Here is a 25754-nt window from a genome sequence, read left to right as displayed (position 1 = left end):
CGGTCCTAAATCCGACTGTATCATCAGCTCTTGAACGCACCGTGGTTTCCATGATGGGGGCTTTACTATTAAAAAAGGATGTGTCATTTTAATTAATTTTCGGCCTCTGTCAACTTGATTTAACAGCAAAAATGAACTGAAAATAAACAGAGTGAACAAGCCACACACACACACATACACAGTCAGCGGCTGCATCCATCTAATCTCGTTTCCCACACATGCACTAATGGTTTGGTCCGACCCTGCTTGCAGCTTTGAGAAAGGAGGAAGAGGGGGGATGAGAAAGAGGAGGGAGGGGTCTCAGGGAGCCAGATGATGCTGATAGTGAAGGGAGGAGGAAGAGGAGGGTCCTGTTCGCCGGCAGCGCACCGAGCTGCTCTCCATCCCATGTGTTCAAAAGAAGAATATATGAATAAAGGCCTAATGGGCTCAGATCCAGACTTGTGCTGCTAGAAAAGACGTGTGTGGAGCTTTCGTTTCCTTTTAAACATCACGGGTTTGTAAGGAAAGGACAGGAGTGGGAGGATTTGATCACTCTTTTCCTAAAAATGCTCCCGTGCTCATCGTCCGCGGCGATGGATGGATGCGAGGAGAGGGGCGCTCACATGCAAATAGAGGTAAACCGACAATAAAACACGAGACAGCTCTAATCTTAACCTGCACTTTATTCTGCATGTAAAAGGCTGGAAATGTCCTACAATGAGCCGCTCAGGTGGGACATATACTGGGTAATTGCAGCCGGTGTAGTTCGCCGGCCGGCTTCTCCTGGAGATCATTGCAGACATCAAAGAGCCGGACCCCTCCCTGAAATTGTCGCTCTTCTCTCCATTAAAGCGAAGAGAATGTTTTATAATCTCTATTTGTATTATAGCCACATTTTCTGTCTCTTTCATGGGGAAGTTTCAGGAACTGTAAATGGATTTTTAGACAAAATGTGCAGAGGATAAAGAGACTGAGGGAGGATTTGATGGCAAATGGATAAAAGCCTCGCCCCACTTTTCATCTGATATTTAAAATAAATAGTTTAGGAGTCCATCTCCTGCTGTGTCATCGATTTCCTCTGGAATCTTGCATTCCTCAGCTGCCTCGGATCTGTTATCTCTTGGGGGGTGGAAAGAGAAAGAGCAGATACTACCGGCTACAGACCCCTTCCATTGCTTGTGTCTTACTGTAGTAACTAAAAGGCTGCAGGGATTTGAACGCACCATCAGGTTAGTTTGGTGTGGCTCCATCATTTGACCTCCATGGACAAAATCAAACCCCTACATTTGTGAGTGCACACGCCTTCTTCCAGCCACTAGTCACTTGGGAACTGAACAAGCAGCGTTGAAACTGGATGCAGTTCTTTATTTGGCCCATTAACATAAACTGACCCCATTGTTAACCATTCCGTCCTTAAATTGCTGACTCTTCCATCACAGTGACTAAATTGACTTGCTTACCTACACAGCCTGGCTTGGCTCTACTCAGTGGGTCCTTCCATTGCTTTTCCCATTGGTTTTAGGCATTAGCCACTGCTCAAGCCACTCCTTACAGGGAATTGAAGCCTTTTTATGCACTTATGTCTTGTCCTCTTCTTTGCCTACAAACAGGAAGTAGAACTCACAATGGTGACTTTCCTCACCCACAGAGTCACAACATTATAATGAAAACTAACCCACATCAATGAGGACCTATGGCCGCAGCCACTGAGTGACCATGAACACAACTGCATTTCATTATCCTCATTCGGTGAACGTGTCTCAGGTGGTCACACATGACGATGACTGTAGCCGCCACAATCACACACTATCATGTGACTGAAGTAATAAGGTCACCAGGAACCAGCGCTAGTCACAAAATAAGACCCAGCTGGAAGCTTGTAATTGGACATTTGAACTGAGATTGTTTTGTTCCAGAAAATATCAATTTTTTTGTTTAATGAAAATGAAATTTGAATAGAAACAATAGAAGCAACGTTGAGTGGAATTACTGTTTTGAATGATTTATTAACCAATCATCAGATTATATCTTAGGTGAATTCAAACATTAATCAGCTTGTGACTGTTTTGAGCTTATTTTCACCAGTTTTTCTCGATCTGCATCTGTCAGCTGGGGGTTGTAGAGCTTTTCTTTTCCTCTGAAAGCACACGGTGACAGCAGTGGCAATCCTAGACTCTGGGGAGCCCAGGCAAAGAACCCTACTGACGCCCCCCCTCTGCTCGACTTCTGCAGCCCCACTGCTGAGCAGAGCTTCTAGATCCACTATTCCTACAGCAGGGGTCACCAACATGGTGCCTGTGGGCACCAGGTAGCCCGCAAGGACCACATGAGTAGCCCGTGGGCCTGTTCTAAAAATAGCTCACCAAAGCGCCACTTACCAATGAGCTGCATCTAATTTTTTTGTTGCTATTCTTTTTTAAATCACATTTGACAGTTATTGTGAGAAATCATTAACATGATCCGTGTCTTCACATAGATGAATATCATTAATTTAATCAATTATTAATAACAACCTATAATTAACGGTAAATTGAGGAGCCCTTCGCATTAATCGGTACCCAAGAAGTAGCTCTCAGTTTCAAAAAGGTTGGTGACCCCTGACCTAGAGGATGCCGCAGTGCTGTCCAGTTGGAAGATCGCAAGTAGCCTGAATGTTCTGCCTTAGTCACAAATATAAACGTGCCACTAAGACGGAGTTAAACAGATATTATGATAATCTGAAAAAGTTAAAAGAGGCATGATTTCTATTGCTCGGTGGGGCCTTACTTAAAGGGGTTGAGAGCAGTGGCAGTGCACTGTTTAGTACATTTTGTGAGAGGTTTAAAATTATCATTGAAAAATATTCTGATATGAGTGGCCATCAGTGAGTGGCCCCAAAACATTCCCCTGGTTTCCCTCTCCTGCTCCTCTGAAGTGAGACTGAACCAACATTGTGGTTCCGTTTTTTGTCCTGATGATAGTTTGTTAGCAGGATTAAAGGAAGTCAGTTACTGCTGACTGCACACGTCTGCCTGAAAGGCCAGATTTGCCAAAATTACAGCACATGTTTTAAGCTGACGGTGGCTCCCCATACTCACCAATTATCTTGAGGGATTTGAACCGCTGACCGTGGCAGCGCCAGTGCCTGGCTGCATGCCGGGCGATCCTGCGGCCCTCACTGTGCTCTTCATGGAAATTGGAGCTGACAGTTTGTGAGACTGCAGGTAGAGCTGGGAGAAAGTGGGCCAAGTGCTTCCTGCTGCTGGAAGAGGCACTGAGTTGAATGCTCAGCGTCCTCTTTGTTATAAGGAGGTTCTGTTGCGGTTTCAGTCGAAACAATGCTTATTTTTCTTCATTACATTTTTGTATGGTCTCACTCAGTCTCTGGAGCTTGTTTGATCCCAAAGGGACCGTTTTCTTTGTGTGTTTACTGTGGTTTCAGAGGTCATTGAAAGGCCCAATTACCATTGTAATTGAAGTGTGCAGAACACAGCAGCATTTCAGATTCTCCACCATTACTGACTGAGCTCACTCAGACGGCCACTGTGCACCTGGTTATTGAAAACTGGTGAACCCTTTAAATTCTACACTAAAAAATACATTTGCAAAAAAATATTCAATAGTGAAATTGTGTTGCTGCCTCTTCATTTGGCAATATTTCAGGTTTTATTTGTCAGATGAGCCAATCGTGAAGTCAGCCAGCTGGTTGACTTGTCCTCTTAGGGTTTTTCTAGGCTTGAATGGATTTCATTCAGTTCTGCAACAAAATTGTTATTTCTAATTTTTGTTTTCATTTAAAAACATCACAGAGATTAGAGTAAATACTCTGAGTAGTTGCGTGTGTGAGTCATATTGAGTTTTGCAAAATGTGTATTTCAGCATATCTTTGTTAAATTGTACAGATTCATACAATATGAATATTCAAGGTGTATGATATTAGTTTTAGATATGATCATTTCTTCAACGACAGTGCTCACCAATCAAATAAATGGCGCTAATCTGCAACCTGACTGCATGTGTGAAGAATAAAGACAGAGAAAGGGTTGGATGGAGAGATGAGGAAGCTTTATGGAGAAATTCATCTTGAGGCTGAACTGGAAGGAATATGTCTTAGCCAGATTTCAGGAGATCACAGATATTGTTGTTGTCATTGAACGCATGTGGCTCATATATTGATTTGTGTGATTGTGGCAGTTTACGGCTGTGACAACATTTACATGGGATTCAGATATACGTGACTTACAGACATGAACACATGAACCACAAAACTGGATCTGACCGAAAAATCGTTGCATTTAGTAGAAAAAGGTGTAATGTGAATGCAGTTTGTCCTTGGATGATGAAGGCAGGTTCTTCACTTGCTAAAGTCGGTGACGTAAACAGCTGCTGCTGCTGCTGCTGCTGCTGCTGCTGCTGTCACCAAAGCTTCATCTATCCACCATCCAAACCAGGCTGATGATCCTAAATATACCACAACAAGAGAAACTCACATCAGATCCTGTGTACGTGAAAACGAGTAGTTACAGACTTTGGCCTTTTGTAGGGCAACTGTCAAGTCAGCAGGAGCAGAAAGAGGCAGTCTGTTATTATCAAAGTGAAGGGCTGTCTGTGTTATTACGAAGGCCAGGCAGCATTCTGAGATGATGGAGAAGGGCAGTGTTGCCATCAGCAGGGAGGGGGATCAGGCAAAGATGGTCAGCAGGAAATCTGCTTGTATCATGCTTTGTGTGGGATTTCCAAATCTGGCCCTGTGTCTCTGGGGTATTTGAAGGTTCAGAGGGGACACGGTATAGATACAGTAGCTGTCCAGTATTCGTAGCCTGTATGTTAAGGTGAGTGGTAGTGTCCAGTACACACTACGCTACAGCTGAGTGTGGTGGGAAATGACAGACCACTACTTTTTAGTCTGGTCCTAAGCGGATAGTCGTTACTCAAACTGATGGAGACACCGACTTGTTTGGATTAGGGATGAATCCCGATCCTCGATCGAAGTTTTTTTGCTCACTAGATACAGTCATCTTACTTCCTTCTTATTGGGATGCATTAAAGCACTAATGTACCAACCTTGAATATAAATTATACGCCTGATGGGAAAAGTGTATACAGTTCTATAAGGGTTTGTGGTACCAGACACTGGTTTCCAGTGTTACAGTAACTGCGGAAAACTGAGGGAGTGTAATAGTGTAAGTTATTAGAGGTCACGGGAAGGTAATGATGCTTTTTAATTACACAGATATCAACACAAAGTATGAGATATTTCATAAAATCCCCTCATAAATATCCGGCTTTATAAACAAAGTCATCTGTAGATGTTAAATGTTGACTAATGAGCTCAAACATCATTTTGCGTTTGGGGATCATGATGCTGAACTAGCGTTTTGGAACATGTGTGTGAACCGTCCCCTGAACACGCAGCCTGTGGTTGTGACTGACTCACTGTGTGTGTGTGTGTGTGTGTGTGTGTGTGTGTGTGTGTGTGTAACGGTACTCTGGTGGTATCAGTGACCTGTATATTCAGTCTGTTGTGGAAAACGATCTAATGCGTCGACCTTGCTGTCTGCATTCTGCAGTGCAACAGACTGACGGAGGAGAGAGACGAGGCAGAGAGGCAACTCAAACACATCAAGAGAGGTGAGTCCTGTTTCCTCGCACCTCCTCACACTCTTACATGTGGACCATGACAGAAGCCATGTGTACGGGCTAACTGGAAACATCAAATGATGTGATGTATTTTCATTCGGAAAGTCACCGGTGAATGAAAAGATCCACATTTATAGCCGTAACTGTGCTGCAGCACTGAGGGTTTCTTGATGGGTTGATCAGTGACTTTTTTGATCCCCTGGCCTTTGATTCCCCAACAGCATCGTCAACAGATCAAATCTTCACCTGTGCATTCAACTACCTCAGCTTTCACCAGATAAATTTAAACAACTATTAGACCAAGATTGGCACAGACATACATCATCTCCACAGAATGAACAGCATAATCATCATCAATGAAAAATGTTCCAACACTTTTTTTAGGTTTAAGGACACACTCTAGGCTAAAGGCCACCGGGAACAGCGGTGCCTGTTTACACTGTGTTTACATTTTTTTTATGGACGATTAGGCAGCCAATCCACGTTCAACATGTCCGGCACTTAAAGCTACAGCATAAACCTTTTTTCCATATTTCCTCTCAGTGAAAATGCTCCATAATTTAGCTCAGAGCAGAGAGGTGCTGACGAAGCCTCCTGTGACATTCACTTCTCATTTTTGAGATTCTCACCTTTCTAAGCAGTCAGATAAGTTCAAACCCTGTACGTTAGGATTTGGCCAGGAGAATTTAAATAAAATTCAAATACAGGAAGTAGGAAATAATACTGATGCAGTCATCTGACTTTATTGCAGCAGCTACTGTCTTTATGCCTAATTCAGTGTATGAATACAGTATATAACAGTACGGTGCTTCCCTGTTATTTAGCTGGATGCTGTTTGAACCCTGTTGGCAGCAGGGTGACTGGGTCAACCTCTCTCTCACTCTCTCTCTCTCATGCTTGCTGACTCACTCGCTGAGTAGTTGTATTGTAGTAGTTGCTGTAGTTGCGTTGGATCTAAAAGTAGCCTGCAGGTTGGCAGTTTTTGTGTTTACTATGAAATATAAACCTTCTGGCTCCACTGACCGAGAGGAGTCTCCACCTGAGAAGCACAAGAGTTCCCTTTAATGTTGGCACATTGTGTCCTTATTAGTATCGTGAAATTATGGCTGCTATGGCTTTTTGGAAAATCTTTCAATCATGAGAGACGTTTCTTAGCAACTTCCTTAAGCTTGACAGAATAACATGTGTTGCATGTACCTAATATTGCAATTAGGATCCATCCCTTGTTACTTTTATAATGTTGGTTCCCTTTGTAACCTTTCTGTATCAATACCATCCTTTCAGGGTCATTTATTTTCAGATCTACCCCAAATTAAAATATACAACTAATGTGTAGAAGATAATGAAATAACAAATGAAAATAAAACCCAAGTCGTACTAAACCAGAATCATACTGACTTATACATTATCCCACCTACAAGCAGACATTTGACACCTTGACCACCTCTCTCCTCCCCCTTAACACCTGTCCTCCTCACCTGTTGACATGACATCACCAACACTTTGTCCTTTCGAATGGTTCTCTTTTTTTATGTGTGTGTGTGGGGGGGGGGGGGGGGGGAGGGCAGGGAGTCCCTGTTACCATAACAACTTCTGGGTTATTTAGCCAACACTAGATGAGGGTTTGTGTTTCAGGGGGTCCAACTTATGACTGCACCGGGTTAATTGTTAGAAATTAGGCTGAAAGCGCTGCAAGATCTGACTTCTATCATGACTATTCACAGAGGTAAGAGTCTACTGTATATGAACAGCAGTATTAGTGCATTTAGAAATAGTATGTTTGTAGTCAGGTGTTTAAAATCCTTCAGGTCATAGAGAAATTAAAGATTTTAAGATTTAAAGAACTCATGGGAAAAACTTTGACAATTACAGTTGAAACTGTTTTAATGTTCAATGTTATGGTTTTTCTATGTTTGATTATATGTTGTTTGGTATCAATTGTCTGGGGAAACATATTGGAAAAAAAACGAAGCAGACAGAACAGAAAGACAAAGGGCTGTGTTAGTGGGGGAGGGGGATGTTTCAGGTACATTCTAAGTCCTGTGTAACTAACAGAACTATGAGTTTGATGTCGTACCGCAGCCTATCATGTTACGAGGAAGTATTTTAACATTATGCTTCTTCTCCATGATACAAACCTGCCAGGATTGTACGCAGAGTCATTGGTTTGACTCCTGGTCCTTTTGGTTACAAGTGTCCCTGGGCAAGACACTGAACCCCAGAGTTGTCCCTAGTGTCTGCTCCTTGCTTCTACGTCGCTTTGGATGAAAGTGTCTGCTAAATTTCTAATTGTAATTGTATAGTTGCGTGTCTGCACTGAGTTGGCCCCTGAATTGCTGTTCTGGATAACGGTACAATGTGGATGTGGCCAACGAGGACACGTGCACGACACATTAAACATGTCCTGGAGATGATAAAAGCAATGCAATGCAAAGATCTGTTAATGTGTAACTAAACTGCAGTAGCAAGATAGATAGATAAGAACAAACAAAGTGAGTAATTAACGAACCCAGATTCCCCCATTGGGTCTCTTTGGTGTATGAGTCACAGTTCAGTGTCTGCAGGAAGTGTCTAAAGCCCGTAAGGAGAGAATATGATTCAGTCAGTCACCTACAGCACCTAAAGCAAAGGCAAAAGCTTTTGTCCTGCCAGTTTGAATAACAAAAGGAGGCAGCATTTGTTGTATCGAGCTCACAAAGTAAAGTTAACCAAATAACCGTACAGGTCCCAACACTGAACTACTAATCCAGGAAAAGGTCCACTACAGAGTTTAGCAATTAGGTTTGGAGAAGGTCTGTTCTGTCAGCACTTTTCACTGGGGAGCAAAGCTGAGTTTGTTAGGAGAACAATCGAATTTAAATTGGCATTGATGTACAATATACGCAGAGCTTTGGACATTTTGAGCTTTGTTGAAAGACGAATAAAAAAGGATAACTACAAGATATATATATATATAGAGAGAGAGAGAGAGGACAAGTCCTTTGGTTGCATTCAAACCACCAAAATGTCAAAACTACCAAAGGCCTGGGCCTCAAATCCCTAAGAGTTGGCAGAAACTCTGATCCTCCTTTTCTTTATAGGCCCAGTTGCTCCAGTCTTTCATTCATTCATTCACTCACTCACTCATTTATTCATTCGCTGGCTCTCCCCAGAGAAGTCGCTCTTGTCATGTTATTCCTTATGAATTATTAAAACCCTTGTCATGAATAATTCAGCAGCAGAAAATGTGGGGAGGATAAATGTGTGTGCCTGACTCTTCATCCATTGTGAAGCTTTGAATAGCCTTTCTACCTGCTTCTCCATGTTTGATGGCCACATTTTATTGGCTCTAATAAGAGAGACTTGGCTCACTGGCAGGTGCTTGATTTCAGCTTTGGTTGAATCTTAGTTAGCTCAGTCCAGATTAACTGACTATAAAACAATGACAATGTGACCTGACCCCAGAGTCAGATAATACTCCCCCCTCAATGATGGATGACCAGGCTCATGATAACACACACGGAGTGTATAGTGAATCCACAATCCATCTAAGGTCCTGAAGGATCTTCCTTTTTAACAACATTGTAAAATGTCTCAAAAACGCTTGGATGGTTTCCTATGAAATTTGATCCAGATGTTCATCGTCCCCACGGGATTTGTGTAGTGTCACCAACAGCTCGGTTTCTTTTTTCCTAATGTTTTAGGCTAAAACACTCTTCATGCTTAAATTAAACAAATCTATTTCAGAACGTAGACAGTTCACCTGGTACTTAGAGGCTCATAGTTTTGTAAGGAGGACGTAGGAGAGGCTGAATGGGTCACGAAGCACAGGACCAGAGTCTAATGTGAAACTGCTGCTATTGTTGATATTGTGTCCCCTCACATGTGCGTCATACATTTTAAAGAGGAATTGTGCATTTTTTTTAGTATTTAGGGGAAATAATAGTGTTTCACCGGCCACTGTTTTGGTGCCTTTAACAGCTGCCATTTTGGTGCTCGGTGGCCAAAGAGGGCAACGTCAGTGTGGTCAGTTTTCTTGTTTTAAGCGTGGTTCAAAACAGTGTTTCAAACTGCCAAACAGCACTGGTGTTCACAACGTAACTTAAACCTTAAAGAGTCAAATATTCAAGCTGCACCCGAATTGATGACAGTAGGTAACTCTTGACATGACATGCTGGACAAAATTAAGTTACGGCAATGTTTTTTTTTTTTTTTTAAAGCATCAGTTTCTACAGTGTTGAGAAAATATGTGGATCATGTGTAGCTGTGCAAAACTGTAACTGCCTCTTCTGGCTGCATATTGCTGATCTTTTCAGCTGGTAGGAAGCAGGCGGAGCTGATGTCTCACAGTCTGCAATTTATGCCTTGTATTAACCCAGAGCAGCAGAAACTTTGTCGTTTGAAAAGGAACTGGGTGTTGAACATGCCTCACAGGAGTGGGTTTTAATAGCAGAGAGAAACATAAATTACCCTTATTTCCATAGGATAAGAAAGCGGAATAAAGGAAATAGTGCAGACAAGTAAGAGAGAGCATTAAAGGACTGAATATGTGTGTCCTCTAAAGATGCTGTAGCTGGACATGTGGCCTGAAATAACCCCTCAGCTTTACCAATCTGATCGACTGGAGTGTGGTTCCTATGCAGCCTGGTTATTCACTCCACTGGATAAAAGCCTGTGGCAGTACTTTCCCTGCATTCAGGTGCAGCTGGAATTACTGTAATTACATGCTGAGAGCACAAGGGCAGCCCAAAAGCTGATGGCACGTGACCAGGGAAGTCCAATTTTCCCTGTCGTAATGCTGCACTAACGTGGATGTGGGGGTAGAAATTGGGAAGCAGCCCGACCGTGGTCATGATACAGGATCATGTTATTATCCAGTGTTTTGGATCCTGTTCTGTTCTCTTTTTTTAAATCTTTTATAGTGCCACACATTTGTGTTTTAAATAATTACAGCTAGGGTCAATTCTGTAAAGTGTGTTTTTTATTATTTTCATAAGCACGTCATAGTATTTTATTGCAATTTAGTCTCTGAGGTGTGGAAAGAAATACGTGCTCAGTGCCCAAAATACAAATTCAAATGTTTTGATCTTTTTTTACTCTTCTGGATCTTATCAAATGTAATTTACAGCATCAGAAAACAGATCTGAGAAACTGCAAACGGCAAAATGTGTACATTTATATTTCATAATCAAGCTGAACTTTTACTCTAATGGGTTTTGCAAAGATTGACTCATTTCAATACTAAGTTGATTTTAGTTTAGTTTAGTAATTTAAAGGAGAAATATTTAGCACGTTTGCATTATATGCGACGGTGATCGAATTCTTATCATCTTCTTATTTATTAATTACCTAAATGATCCGGAAACATCTGGCAGCTGACTGCAGAGAAAGCTGGACTGAAACACGGCTCTGTAACTGCTCTGGAGTTTGGCCATTAAATGCATCACAGATCATATTTACAACTCACAGTTTCTGCAGCAGAAGCTTAAGAGAAGCACTCGAAGGCAGCGAACAACAGTTCAGACCTCAGTCAGGGGTTAGTGTTACAGCTTAAACACCACTGGGTTTAATACTCATGGAACATTCAGTTGTAAATCCTCTGTAAGCTGAGCAGTGACTTTTTTCCTCTCTGGTGCATCACAACTTGGACCTGAAGTCATTATTTTGCATTCTGAACATCAGCATGTTGGAAATGTTCCCTAGCACTTTCATATTTGCCTTTTCCCCTGATTTAACACCTTTTTTTTCCCTTCTGCCGACCATAATCCTCTGAATCGCCTCTTAAAAAGTGTATCACCATTAAACATGCTTTCACTAGCTTCGGCTCACTGGTGAAAAACAGAAGCAGCCATGTTGGATTATTACAGGTTTTATGGCCATGTCATTTTTCTCATGAAGCCCAGAAGCTTAAGTCACTGAACCAGAACTGTCCCTGACATAGGCCTGAAGGACAAAGTGTCTTCTCAGCAAGCTTAAAACTTAATCAGCAAGAATTTTGATAATTAGTTTTAAGAAACAATGCCATAAATTACAAGTTGTAGCTCCTCAAATGTAAATGGATGGGTTCCTTGGTCCTCTGTGCTTAAAAAAAATGATCACCTTTGGGAACAAGAAATTGAATAATAGTTCTGTGGGTTTTGAGCGGTTGGGAGGCTTTTTTTTAAATTTACACACCAAACCAATGAAACGCTTACCTGGACAATAGTAGATGAAAGAATGAAGAAAGAATCTGCTTTTACTCGGTATATGTTCATTAGCTGACATGCAAAGCTCTGGTGTTTTCCCGTGATGATACCAGCTGCGATTGTCTCGCGTAAACGAGAGTAGAATAAAGACAGGACTATAAATAGCAGAGCACGACCCGCTGGCCTGCGTCGCGTCTGACCCACAGCGCTGCAGCTGATACTGCTGTGCAGCCGAGCAGACTACGATCCACGGTGGCATGTGAGCTAAAGCTGGGGTCAAAGCGTCTGAACTGCCCAGAGAGACAGGTTTAAATGAGTCTGTGGATTGTAGGGGATTAGACCATCAAAGCCCATGAAGAAGCGCTTTCGTCTCCTCCTCCTCTCACTGCTCTCTCCTCTGACACTCAGCTCAGAGGTGAACATCGTCAAGGCTATGAAAGGTCACTTAGTCACTTGCATATCTGCAACACTGAGAGTTATATATAATAAGTAGAATGTTACCTGAAGTTGTATTTGTTTTCCAAGATTTTTTACCTTCATGTTCCTGTGGATTCTTTAAATGTTCTTCACGCTTTTCCCTCCAGGATCTCGCTCTAAATCTGTGCTTTGTTTGTCTTTTTTCTTTTCCTTGCTCCAGGGGGAATTGTTGGGTTCTTTCTATACATCTTTGTAGTCTTGACTTTATTCTTCAAAGTGCCTTGAGAGGACTTTGCTGTGAATTGGCGGCAATCCACACTGAAGGCAGATTGGTAATGTGTTGTAACTACTTTTGTGTGTGATGACCAGAGGATGAACCGTTCTGTTAAGGAGGCTCAGCTAAAACAAATGTTGGTTTCTAGAAATGAAATAAATAAATATAGAAATGAAATTAAAACCGGATGAAGGGCTGTTTGTAGCAGGTTTCATTGAAGGGGCAGGAGCTGCTGATTGGCCTGAAACCTGAAATAGTGACAAGCGACAGTGACACAGAAATATATGCCACCATGTAGATGCAACAGAAGAAACAATGCAAACCGTGCCACAAACAACAGGCTTCAAACTAACACTGACATGTTTTTTGACTGGTCACTGCCAACGGTTTGTAAAATTGATTTTTAGTTCAATAGTTCCACAAGGCAACTAAAGTAAGGGACAGTTGGGCTCTGGTTATTCTCATCCAACCCAAAACATCTTGGTTTTTTACATCCCTGCTCTTTCTGCTTTGCACTGAATGCAAATGGATGCTGCAAACCTGTTCTTAACATAAGTGACAGGAGACTTGGCTGTGCTCACTGCATTACTCTGTATCGGCCTCCAAGCTGCTAATATTTTAGTAAAGTATTTTTTAAAAGCCAGACAAAATATATCCAAGTTGTTTGAGGGCAGTGGTCAAAAACATGAAGACGTTTCTCTCGGCTCTCAGCTGTGTGAGTGAGCAGTATAATCAGATTTGGGACTTGTACATCGACCAGGAAGAACTCTGTTAATGGATCACAGGGACATTAGCGGGAGCTTCCTGCTGGGTGAAATACAATCCAGCCTCAGTAGCCTGAAGGAGTCCAGATCTCACTGTGTCACCACAATGAAGTCAAACAATCAATGAAGACAAAGAGAGACAGGGAGAAACTGTGACTAAATGATGGGTAGTGATTCAGTTTAATATTGTTGTTGTTGTTGTTGTTGTTTTTTCATTCTTTCATTCACAAGCTAAAAAATAGTTTTAATAGGTGAAGAGGATTCAGTTGAAAGAAACATGAAAACACATACAGAAGCTGACATAGGAAAACGGAAAAAGTGTGGGAAAGGAAAAGAACCGAGGAGACGATTATTGTGACATGGTGACAAACTTACTTCATCACATTGAGTTTCTCCTCCCAAAGCCTCCATATCTGGGTCATTTTAAAATAACTTGAGGAATAGCTGAGCTCTGGTGACAAGTTCGACAGCTGTGAGCCTCTAACAACCTCAGGCTTACTTCCTTTTTTTTAAGGTGTTAGTGTTTTTTTCACTGGAAAACGTTCATGGTGGTTCTACAAAATAGATTCTAGCTATATGTAAGTCCCTGCTCTGACCTAAGAAACTGTTTTAATCATTGGATAACACTGACTGCAAATCACTAGATTAAAGTGTCAGCACACAAATGACACCCTGTTCTCTTCTGACAGCTCTGTACACGATTCTTCTCTTTTTGCTTTTCAAAGTTATGCTCAGCACCAAGAAGCCGATCACTATTTTAGTGTTTAATGCCCAAACTTTAGTTTATTTATTTGGACTCTAACTTGATCCACATATCTAATATAATCAAATTTATTGGCTGTTACTTTCAGCATATGAACCAGTTTTAAAGACCTATTTCTGTTTCTTATAATGAGCAAACTATGGTTTATCACCAATAGGATATTTAGCACTTTTTTGCACCACCTGTTAATGTTTAGTTCTTATGCAACAAAAGCTGGCAAATTGCGTCCCATTGCTCGTAGACAGTAAAAAATTGCACCTGGGACACAAAGATTTGGGATCTGGGACAATGAAGAAACGGCTCACATTTAGTTTAGTTGTTAAAGGTTAAGTAGAGCACAATAATAAATAAATCTCATTGGATATGAATTCTTCAAGGCACCAGTGAGATCAGCGAATAAGAAAATAAACTTATGGAGCAGCTTCTTCTCTCTGAGTCTGAGTGAGGACGGACCTTAAACCAAGTGTCCCTGTCTGCGGCAGAGACGGAGCAGGTGTCGATGCGTCCTGCAGTGCATACTTTCTCATGTTTGTTTAAAGAGAAGATGATTGAAGAAAACACTGAACTATAAATGATAGATGAATTCAAATTTACATTTTAATTTAATTATTATATTCATTTAAAAATAAAAAAGGTTAATGGCAAAATTATCAATAGATTAAATGAAAAAAAAATAATCGTTAGGTGCAGCCCTAATTAAAAGTATGTTTTACTACTTAACCTTTACATTTCAATGCTGTTATTCTTCTTTGTGTGTCTGTGTGTGTGTGTGTGTGTGTGTTCCCCTCAGTGTCTCAGATGGTGATTGAGGAGGTGAGCGTCCTGCAGACTCAGCTGGAGATTGAGAAGTCATGCCGGGAGAATGCAGAAGCCCTGGCCACAAAGGTTACACACACACACACACACACACACACACGCACACAGAGACACACTCAGAAATCAATGCTATAAGATTAGCATCATCAGGGTCCAGCTGGCATTCGCAGGAGAATGAAGTGAACAGTGGAGTCAGGAAGACTGATGCTGCCTGTGCAGCAAAAACAGCAAGCTGCTCTTTTACTGATACGACAGGCGTGTGATTTATCTTTGCTTGTATACAGTATATAACATACAGTCGGGGTTAAGTGGGGATTTGCGATGAAGTGGAGCCGTTCTCCTGTGATGAGAACCATTTTGTGATAATAGTTTAATCACTGACCCCTATGACATTTGACCTCTAGCTGAACTGTGAGAACAGGAAGTTGAAGTACCTGAGCATGTCGTCTCGGCCGTGTTTGGACGAGCTGCTTCCCAGCATTTCCGATTGCATCGCGCTGGAGGCGGAGGCGGACACAGATGCTGCAGACAGCAGCCCCGACACTTTCACACAGTACCAACAACAGGTTAAAGGTACGACGTACAATTATATCAGTTTTAAAATAACATCATATTTAGTATCTGAGCAGCTCACTTTCCTCTCTGTGATTTGGCAGAGCTGAGGGAGACGGTGAACAGCTTGTTGGAGGAGAAGAAGAATTTCGTCTGTCAGATCCATGACCAGCAGAGACAGATAGAAGAGCTCACCATACAGGTGAGGACAGAGGGGTATGGACATCACCACACAGGACCTATTCCTCTATGGTCTCCTGCTGACACTAAAGGTGTCATGAATAAAAGCACTCCACATGTCCTGATGCTATTCATCTCATGGGTGATAAGTTACAGTGGGAAGGAGCATTGAGAAAACAGATTTAACACCTTTGAATCTGCTTTTGTTGAATTGTACTCGCTGTTTGCAGTCAGAAAAAGACAAGGCTGAGATGAAGGAGCTTCGTGAAACTGTTGAGCAGCAAAGCAAAACCATCAAGAGGTTTAACAGAGGTGAGTCACAACACACCAGAATTGTTTTAATGGGTGCAAGCTTAAATTTCATTGGCTCCCTGGTCCCCTGCTGTCTTCCTCTCTACATACGTACTTACCTGAGGTTTGAGACATAATTAAAAAATCAAAGTGCATCTTTTGGTGCCACAGAGGTGGAGTCAGTGGAGTTTATTACAGTATTAGCAGTGATTTTTGTGACCTTTTATCAGAGTATCTGCTAAATGATAAAGTACGGCCTAATGTAATAGCATGTGGTCTTACTGGGTGAGTCAGAAAGCCGGTGGTTTTGTTGTGGTGGCGAAGACTTCGGCGTGGGATCCACGTAACTTAATTTGAGTCTTGTGAAATAATTCCATAAAATGTCCGGACATAGTGAATAAAAAAATATCCGTGCATTTTTATCAAGTTGTACACTGGACTCACTTACAGCACCAAACCATTTGGAAACGACTGTCCTTTGCTAAGATGTGCTCAGAAAAGCTATTGCAAAGTGCAAAGTTAATTGTTGGGTGAATAAAAAGATGCAAACATTGTGTCCTATAAAAAACTTCCAAGTTGAGTCAGTTTGTGAATATTCTCAGTAACATACACAGACGCTAAATACTTGCTGCTGACAGAAATTGTGTGTTAATGAACCCGACAGAATAAATACTGGCGTCGCTTGTGTGTTAACGTGATGGGTTTCACTCTGTCTCAGTCTCCACGATGGCAGCTCAGGAGTACGAGGGGATGAAGGAGCAGCTTGACCTGGAGCAGAGCCTGAGAGTCAAGGCAGAGACTTATGCGCATGAGGTAAAGAAACATGATTGAAACTTTGCAAGAAGACGACAGAATGTAGAAGTGCACCGTTGTTCCGTTTGCTCAGCTAGTTTTACCGTTGGCTGCATTTTATTAATATTCTGGTTATATTATGTACTATTATGTACTAATCGTGTCGTGTGATGAACATGTGGAAAAACACGCAGTCACATTTATTCTTCAACTTATTCTTTGAACTTATTCTTATTCATTTTCTGCTCCCTTTGGGAAAACAACCATGCAGCTTCAGCTCTCTCAAACTGTCCAGTCTGATAAAAAAACTAATTGATTTCTATGAATTTAAAAATGTTGAGTGTCGATGCTTCACTGATGTTAATTGATGTGTATCTTAATAACCTTGTGCCTGATTAATCAAATGTTGTAATTCTGCTGTTTACTGACCTGAAATGTGAAAAGCCTGCAGGATTAAAACAGGCTGTGTGTGATGGACTAACTGCGACGATATGATGGAAGTAAAAATGTAGAAGTGACTTTTTCATGCTCCATATTTCTCCTGGTTATCTCCTCTTTCCTCTCTTGACCTTCTTCTTTGCTCTGCCTCCTCCGTCTCCGACAGATGCTGGTGAAGCAGAAGGAGGCCAACAGGCAGAGCATGCTGCTGCTGCAGAGTGCTGAGCCCAGCGTTCAGCTGCTGAAAGCCCTGGAGGATGTCGCTGCCATCACCAAAACCATGGAGGAGGAGCGTCTGCAGCATCAACAGAAGGTAAACACTGAAAATCTTTTGACTTATAGTGAAAGACATCATTAGTTTATTTTAGTTGTAACCAATACTTATAACCGATTCTCAATCAATTTATCAGGTTTTAATTTATCTTTTTTAACTTTAACCTGTTTGGCTCCTTCACACGCTGAACTTTCTTAAATTATGTTGCCATGTCGTGAATCCTACAGTGTGTTTGAGCGTCTGTGTGTGTGTGTGTGTGTTTTTAGGTGCAGAGTCTGGAGGCCCAGCTGGAGCAGAGCTGTGTGAAGAAGCAGCTAGAGGTGTTGCAAAGGCAGCTGGAGCTGTTGGAGGTGGAGAAGAAGGAGGTGGAGGGACAGCTGGAACAGACAGTGACGAAGAACAAGGAACTGGAGAAAAGAGGTGGGTGGAGGTGGAGTCACACACATCCAACTGCACACAAAGGCATGAAAACAGCAGATCATTTAAACCGGACCCTCAGAATCTTGCTGAATAGGAAATACTCCCACAAACTTTAAGTACATATAGTACAGTGGCTTAAAGTCAGGGAGGAAGACTGATATACATATTTATTAAACAGCTGAGAATATTATAAATTCATTTGACTTTAGAAACTGATCACTGTCTGCCAGACATTTTAAAAGACGTCACAAACATCAAGGGTGTTGGGAAGATTGGTAGCAGAAACACTTACAATACAATACTAGCTCATGTAAACATGTTATTCTCGTGTTTAGTACACTGACGGACAGGAATCCAGTGCAGATATGCACTGATAGTTTCACACCCCGATGCGGCAAATGTGTGATTATTATTATTGATCAGTGGTAGAGTTTAGCTATTAATCTCCGAGTGTTCTCCGAGTCAATAAGCAACGTAAACTGCAAAAACAGTTGTATTGTTCCATGTGTTTAATACAATAAGATAATTTTAACACATTTACCCAATTTGCAGAAATCCATTCAAACGTGTTGAAACAGTGTTCTGGTGATTTAGCTTTTCCCTGTGGCCTCTAACATTAGCAGCCGTGTGTTAGTTTCTGCACTGACAGTATCACAGACCACTGACCCATCTGCAGCAGGAAGCAGACAAACATGCAGAGTTTCTCCCTGCATGCAAAACAGCATCTGTCTGTTACGTTTGAAAATGGGTCACATGCAGTCAGACCCGATGCCCCGAAACGACTCCAGCCAGGACAATAAAATCCAAAGCTTCTTTCTTTATTACTGTGTTTTGCATGTTAGCTAATAGCTTTCACTCTCCGTAAAGTGAAACTCAAGCCTTTCACCAGAACCACCAACATTAAATAACAGTAACACGTGTACTTCTAAGATACATAGTATTAGTAAGTAGTATAAACTGTTTTCACTCTTTTCTTTCCACAGTCCATGCGCTTCAGGAGACTCAGAGTAAGATCACCATGGCGACTACCACAGCACCCCCACCCCCTGAACCTTGTGTGGCACCACCTCCAGCCCCTCCTCCGCAGCCGCCTCCTCCTCCGCCGCCACCCCCGCCACCTCCTCCTCCACCTCCCCCCTCGAGATGCAACCCCCTCAGGTGAGGATCAGGCTTTCTGTGCTTTCTGTGCTTGTGCCTTCACAGATGTTGAAAACAAAGCTTTATTAACTGAGATCCAGACCAGGGTTGTCCCACCAACCCAGAGTGCTACTGGACTGGGTTCAGGTTGTTGTTTACGTACCTTAAACTCTATATTCTCTGTATTCTTCTAATTATTCTTCAAGAAACTCAAACGAGTGCACCTGCCACCAAGTATTGGGATAAGCCTCCCAAACAGATGCCAGCATAGTAGCTGAAAGTGATGTCTGTCAGATTCTTCAAGCAGATACTGTTTGTCTCTGTCTCTCACTCAGCTCTCTGATAGCCATCATGAGGAAGTCGTCCAAAGGCTCTAAAGCCTCTGTGAAGTTAGAGCAGCCTCCAGGTAGGTTCAATTCAATTCAATTCAACTTTATTTATATAGCGCCAATTCACAACAAAGTCATCTCAGGGCACTTTACAGAATAAAGTCCAGATTATAAAGATATATAAAGAGAACCCAACAATTCCCCCTGGAGCAAGCCATAGGCAACAGTGGAGAGGAAAAAGGTCCCACCATATACTGAACGTAGAGAGAGGGAGACGAATATCGGGTCCAGGATCTAATTTAGTTCATTTGCCCATGTGTTCAACATACGCGCTCACATATCTTAGGTAAGTTTCTTGCCTCTCTCTCTCTGTAGCTGCTGAGGGCGTGGACGATGTGAAGGTGAAGGCAGTGAACGAGATGATGGAGAGAATCAAACATGGTGTCGTCCTGCGGCCCGTCAAGAGTCAGGAAAACAAGGTGAGGGCGGAGGACTGTTTCGAAAAATGTAAAGCAGAGCAGTTTGTAATTTGAGGTTAGAAAGAAAGAACAAAGATTGAGCCAATTCTCACCTTATGTTTAAAGCTCTCCATGAAATGCTGCCATCAGCATCAGCCGTGCACAGCAATACAATTACAAACAAAAACGCAATACTTAGTTGCAGTTCAATAATTAATTTGCTCTCCCCTTCATTTCTCAATTTTGACAACATGCAAAAGCAGTGAGGAGTTCAAGGGTCAAAGGTCACAGCCCCCTGACACCAAAGGAAATACAATACTCCTGTGCGCTTAGAATCAATCTCCTCTTCAAAACAGCATCAAAACACGTCAAAGCAGGAGAATATTCCCCTTCGTTAACTCAGTTTACTGTGATTTAGCCTCTTTTCACCTGACTCCTCTTCCTGTAACAAGCAGGATGTGTGTAAACACCTGCAGGTTACGTGGCTCCATATTACATGCAGTCTGAATGCACTCTGGCTGATTGCTCTCTTCTCTTTCCTCTTTATGGTTCTGCTTTGCCGCTGCCACAGAGAGTAGCAGTAAAAGTGAGTATACTGACGTCTGCATCAGTCTCTGGGGAAAATAAACGACCTGTCCCTCCCCCCCTGATCCCCACCATTTTAATCAGTTAAACACATGTCACTTTGACTTTGCCCATTTTGTGTTATACTTTACAGTAGCTTGGCTGCTTGCTGGGTTTATAAAGGGCCTTCAGTATCTGTGTGAATTCATTCAGTAGGAAAATGTGATTTAGCCTCAGAACTCTTCCACAAAATTGGAAATCAGCGATTAGAAATTAGTTGATGCATTCTCCCAAGTAAAGAGCTGGAATTTCCAACGTTTCAGTGACCCTTGAATGCAGCGAATATAACTGGTGGCTTACGAGAAAATCACAATGTAAAAACATTGTTCTTTTAGCAGCAGCCTCCAGTGATTGAGGAGAAACAGCAGGAGAGCGCAATGGACGAACTGAAAGGCATCCTGGTAAGTGTGATGTATGAAAACTCCCAGCTCACTCCCGCATATTTTAACAAAACAGTGGACGAATAAATCTTCCTCCAACCGTGACCAACACTGTGCTAAAGGGCTGATGCACGGAAGACATGCTTAAGTAACCTATTTTTTCCCCGAGTACTTAATAATAAAATTAGCATAGTTGTTCTTAAGTCAAAGTTAGGTTAATTTTTTGCGTGAACACAGCTGTAATCTACGGATTGAGGCTTAAATGAAGCTGATATATAAAAACCAACATAAACGGACATAGAAATAACACATTTCTTATTTCAGCATATTTACTTACTTGGCAAATGATAAAGTGTTTCCTTCCAGGAGACGGTAAAGAGGAGCCCCAGCCGAAGCTCTCAGGAGTCGGGGCCGTCGCCACTGGGGAAGAAGGACAGTGAGCTTGAACTCATCCTGAGACGCAGACGCAACAAGGCAGGAGAAGCTGGTTCTGGAGGTAAATACAACTGAACAAGATGTGTCTTGTATGGTTTTCTCATTTTGATGCCAAAAGCTCAACTCTCTTCGCTGACTTGCCTTGTAGGTGCCGCTGGTTTCTGCCATTTTCTAGTGATTGATGTTTTGTGTGCCGCTAACAGGGCCTGTGGTAACTTGATATCATTCAATTTTTACAGTCCTGATACCTTAAAGTCATGAGACCATGAGACCCCGGAGAGCGTTTCAGCAATGTGGATTTCAATCACAAACAGGGTTTTACAGAAGAGTATAACTGGAAAATGCAACAATGATGACAAAAAAATAAAGCATGAAAACTGTAAATTCAGATATGGAGACAGCTCAGTGAGCTCTCTGCTGGGTTTGGTTGTGCTGTTAATTATCATGTGCATATGTCCGATTTTGGACTCCAGCTGCGAATGCAGTGGAAACAAATTCATCCACAGATCGTGTAACTGTCACAGCCAGTGCAGAAGCGGGCAAATGGTAAATGACCTGCACTTGTATAGCTCATGGATTTATCTGCTTTTCCATGATTGAGTGACCTATTCTGGTCGAATTAAGCGCAGCTGCTTGTGCGCATAAATATTTAAACTCGATACCTTTACATTAAAAGTACTGCAACCAGAGTCTGGAGGATCCGATGTGGCATCTGGCCTCATAGTCATCGTCTGAACTTTTTTCTGTTTCCCTTCTAGATGAGAATGGGGGCCAGATGAGTCACGTCTCCTCCTCCGACAGCCTGAATGGGAAGTGCAGCAGCAGCGACTCAGGCAAGGATCCAGAGGGGGTGGGGGGACTGAGCGTACCCTCTGACCCTGCTGGACCCAGAGTCAGCCCGGAAAGGCGTGGGTCAGGTCCGGGGCCTATCGTGGCCAGGAGGAAAAGCTCAGACACTGGCCAAGAACCTAGAGTGGGCTCCTGGCAGGAGAGGAGGTCCCGCAGCTCTCTGTCTGAGAAGGAAACAGCGGAGTCTCCGTTCAGCAATGGCTGCATCAACAGGTACATTGCTACGACATGATTTACCAGGGCAGGTGGAGCAGGAGGATTGGCCAAATTATACACTAATTCTCCTCCTTATCACGTGATTGTATCTGAATTTTAACAAAAGAATAACTACGAAGTAAGAAAATCATCTAAAATGACAGTAAGATTCCAGCTGGTTTGCAGAAACCAGCTGTTCCTATTGGAACCAGAACATCCGAGTCGAGCTGTGTGATTATACTAAAGTTACGCACATTCGCAGCATTTGTTTTGTTCGCTCAGTTTTTGCTTCTGCTCCACAGTGTGGGAGAGGACGATCGAAATGTGGCTGAGAAGTGTGTGCAGTCAAATGGAGTTGACCACGTCGGAGCCGGAGAGGAGGCACCTGCTTCCATCTGTGCCGACCCGGTCAACGGCAGCACTGACGCCGAGTGCTAGGACGAAGCCTGAGGATGTGGGATTTTGCGTTTGTAATCTCATCCGTGCTTTCATTGATGTGAAACTAATGCAATGGGTATGTTGGGTGCAATCACACCTCGGGTATAAAAATGAAGGGAAAATTTGACTTTCTGTACATTTCTGATTTACACATTTAAAAACTAACAAGGTTCGACTGAATTGTAGCTCACTGACTCTGAACTCATTTCCTGAGGCTTTTTCACTGCACTAATATACATAATATTTTCAATATAATTGTTCTCATGTCAACATTGATTGATTAATTTGACTTATTTGAGGGTCATACACCGTTATTAAGGTGTTCAGCCCATAGAGGCTTACCAGACGGACATGGCACATGAAATAAATAAAACTCCTACATTTTTGAACAAGATATATGAAATTGTTGCGCAACATCTGTGAACAAATAAGTTCACTTTTGCTCGGTGTGAACGCACCCTAACATTTGTAGCCATTGTAGAAGCCTCTCACACACTGTATCTGTCATAATCAATAACTGAAAAATAATTCAGATGTTTTCGAACTCTGTCAGCCTTAACAAAATACTTGTACCAAAATGTCACAGGGCTTTTTAAACCAGAGGGCCAGGTGACCCATGAGAGGTTACAAGATGAACCTCAGAGGTCTCAGGACAAAGATGAAATCCTAATTCATTCATGCATAATAGTTGTTTCTCTACTAGTTCCACGGGTTCTGAAATTTTAGGACAAAACTGTTCAAAAGCAATCTCACAAATTGGCAACTTGTAGTGTAAAAGTGGTTACAAGTAAAAGAGAACCAGTACAACCTGTCCAAAATAAAACCTTACAGTGCTGCATTTATTTTTTTACTTGTTTAGCATTTTATCTCCAGAGATCAGGCAATTGAATCGGGTGAAACCTGTAGAGAAATAAAAATGGACTGGGGTGTGATCACATCGAGGAAAACCGCAAAGAATAAAACCATAAGAGCAGTTCTGCTGGTGGAAATGAGCAAAACGTCCTGTAGAATACGTCCATGTGGGCACAAACCACGGACAGTGCAGTGAGTGTTGGGCCTCCTTCAATGGTTGATATTCTTAGTTCTGTAATCTGTTGTACACTAATCCTTGTCTGTGAAGGTTTCCGAATACAAACCAGTGGATCCTCTGGAAAAGACCGAATCCTTTGAGGGAAGCTGCACTTTTTTGCACAGAACCTCAGTTTTCTTCAAACACTTTAACTTGTAACTGCAAAGCTTTGTTGTGTGGGTTTTTTTTTTCTATTTGATGCACAAATGATGTGTTTAGTATCACTTTGTGTCATCAGAAGGAATGCACTGCACAGTAATGTTCAGAATATTATGCTTCTCCTCCTATTATTTACTCTCAGTTGCTGTGAGGGCTGCATAATTAATTCATCAGCAGCAGTGATGCAGCATGAAAATTTCAAAACATAGTGAAATTATTGTTATTTGTTTTATTCTGCAGTTTTTAAAAAAGTACAACACAAATGAGAATTTGCTCAATTGAAACAAATTAAATAAGATACACACAGTGCATATAGTCACTGGAAAGTTAATGCTAAAAAAACTACAAACTAAATTAGTATCCCAGCAACAAAAAAATGTATTGCATTAAAAAAATACATAAATAATTTAGACTCTCTTTATCCTAAAGATTTATCCTGCAGGTTGCGCTAGAGAAAAAGTCACATTGTTATTTAAACAAAATGGGTTCATGCTTTTGACCAATTTTTCAATTAAATCACTTAAAAAAGGGTAAATGTATCGATAAGAAAGCGCAAATTCTTACTAGTTTATCACTAGACTTACAAACTACGCATAAGTTAACTGTTTTTCCCAAGTAAAATTGTGTGACAGTAACGCGACATTGACAGAACTGTACTGTCAAGAACCTTGAAGCCTGTCTGACGTCCTAATTGTGCAGCCCTCACTATTTTATTAAGGGTATATCATTCAAAACTTTCTCTGTTTAATCCAAATTCTTTTTTTAACTCTAAATGGATGGAGGCTGCGCAAAAACAGACTTTTTCGAAACAGGGTTAAATAGATCTCTGCGACTGAGGCTCTTTGCGGGATTTCAGCGTGTCGACTATCAGTGTGTCATAAGGCTCTGAGGTGGAAATCAGACAAATGTGGAATCGAAACGTGACAGACATTTCCGCTTTTAGAGGAACAGAAAAAGAGGACAAACAACAGCAAATAACTAACAGCCAACAGCTGTTCTCAGGGTCCGTGGGACAAACGTTCACCAAGCCCACTCTTGGAAGGAAGAAGACATTTTGGAGAAAGAAACAGATCTAATCGAAGGGTTAGAATGAGGTGGAGGAGGATTGAGGTGCTTGTGTATTTTTTTTCTACCTCTCCACAGACACCTGCCTCTAAACCTTAACGTCCTGAATAACATTTTGTGGTGTGAAAATCGTGACACCTTCAATGTCTTCCACACACTTTCCTCCACTGAGTCCAGAATCCTGTATGCACATATTCTGAGTCCCCCTCATTGTTCTTGTGCACAGTCAGCACGCTCACCGTCACGTCACCGTGCATTCCTTGACTTTTATTTTGTAGGTCCTGCTGCCTATATATAGCTTTCCTGGCACGTGCTGCAACACTGAGAACCATTTTAAGAAGTATGCAATTAAATACAGCACATTTGAAAGATGCTCTCACACCTTGTCATTTATTCTTAAAACACAAGTCATTTTTGAAAGTGCATTTTGTTCTGTACCCTGCACATAAAGCTGCCACAGGCCTGAACATTATGCATATCGACGCCTTTAGCACAGGCCTACATTTGGTCTGCAGCTGGGTTTTTATTTTGAGTCCTTGTACTGATTGTAAACCACGTAGCTACTTATCGAAGGGATTTACTGTAACGGCGTTTGCGTGACTATAGATATTGTGTGTTTGGGATATAAATTGAGTGTTACAAGTTTTTTAAAACATGGATTTTCGTGTTAGCATCACCTTGAAATAAATTGCAATTCAAACTAAAACAGTCTTTGTTTGTCTTTCTTTAAAGGAATTGGCAAAAGCCAGAAATGACTACTGGTAAGTCTGGACTACTGACCCTAATAAATGTGCATTTGTCGTTTTCTGACCACTGAGGGGCAGTGCAACAAGCTTTTAACACAACTGCAACACTTTGTAAAGTGGATAA

At 41.8% G+C, this 25754-nt stretch overlaps 1 protein-coding gene across 5 annotated transcripts; it reads left to right on the top strand.

Annotated features, from left to right (window-relative positions):
• The first annotated feature begins 328 nt into the window (after positions 1 to 328).
• shtn3 (shootin 3) lies at positions 329 to 25579 on the top strand. Of its 5 annotated transcripts, none has more exons than XM_067518779.1 (17): positions 329 to 617; positions 5532 to 5592; positions 14774 to 14868; positions 15204 to 15372; positions 15456 to 15553; positions 15762 to 15843; positions 16541 to 16635; positions 17219 to 17365; positions 17593 to 17746; positions 18730 to 18904; positions 19219 to 19289; positions 19588 to 19691; positions 20242 to 20256; positions 20633 to 20695; positions 21041 to 21170; positions 21868 to 22171; positions 22456 to 25579. In XM_067518779.1, the coding sequence occupies exons 1-17, from the start codon at positions 549 to 551 to the stop codon at positions 22589 to 22591; spliced, it is 1968 nt and encodes a 655-aa protein (XP_067374880.1). In that variant the 5' UTR covers positions 329 to 548; the 3' UTR covers positions 22592 to 25579. The 5 variants fall into 5 exon arrangements, with proteins under 5 accessions (XP_067374880.1, XP_067374879.1, XP_067374882.1 ...); XM_067518778.1 differs by having other exon boundaries at positions 20630 to 20695; XM_067518781.1 differs by lacking the exon at positions 5532 to 5592 and having other exon boundaries at positions 20630 to 20695.
• Positions 25580 to 25754: the final 175 nt, after the last annotated feature.

This window comes from Channa argus, chromosome 10 (genome assembly GCF_033026475.1).
Source record: "Channa argus isolate prfri chromosome 10, Channa argus male v1.0, whole genome shotgun sequence".
In the NCBI taxonomy this organism is placed as follows: domain Eukaryota; kingdom Metazoa; phylum Chordata; class Actinopteri; order Anabantiformes; family Channidae; genus Channa; species Channa argus.
This window is presented reverse-complemented; position numbering and strand designations above follow the sequence as displayed.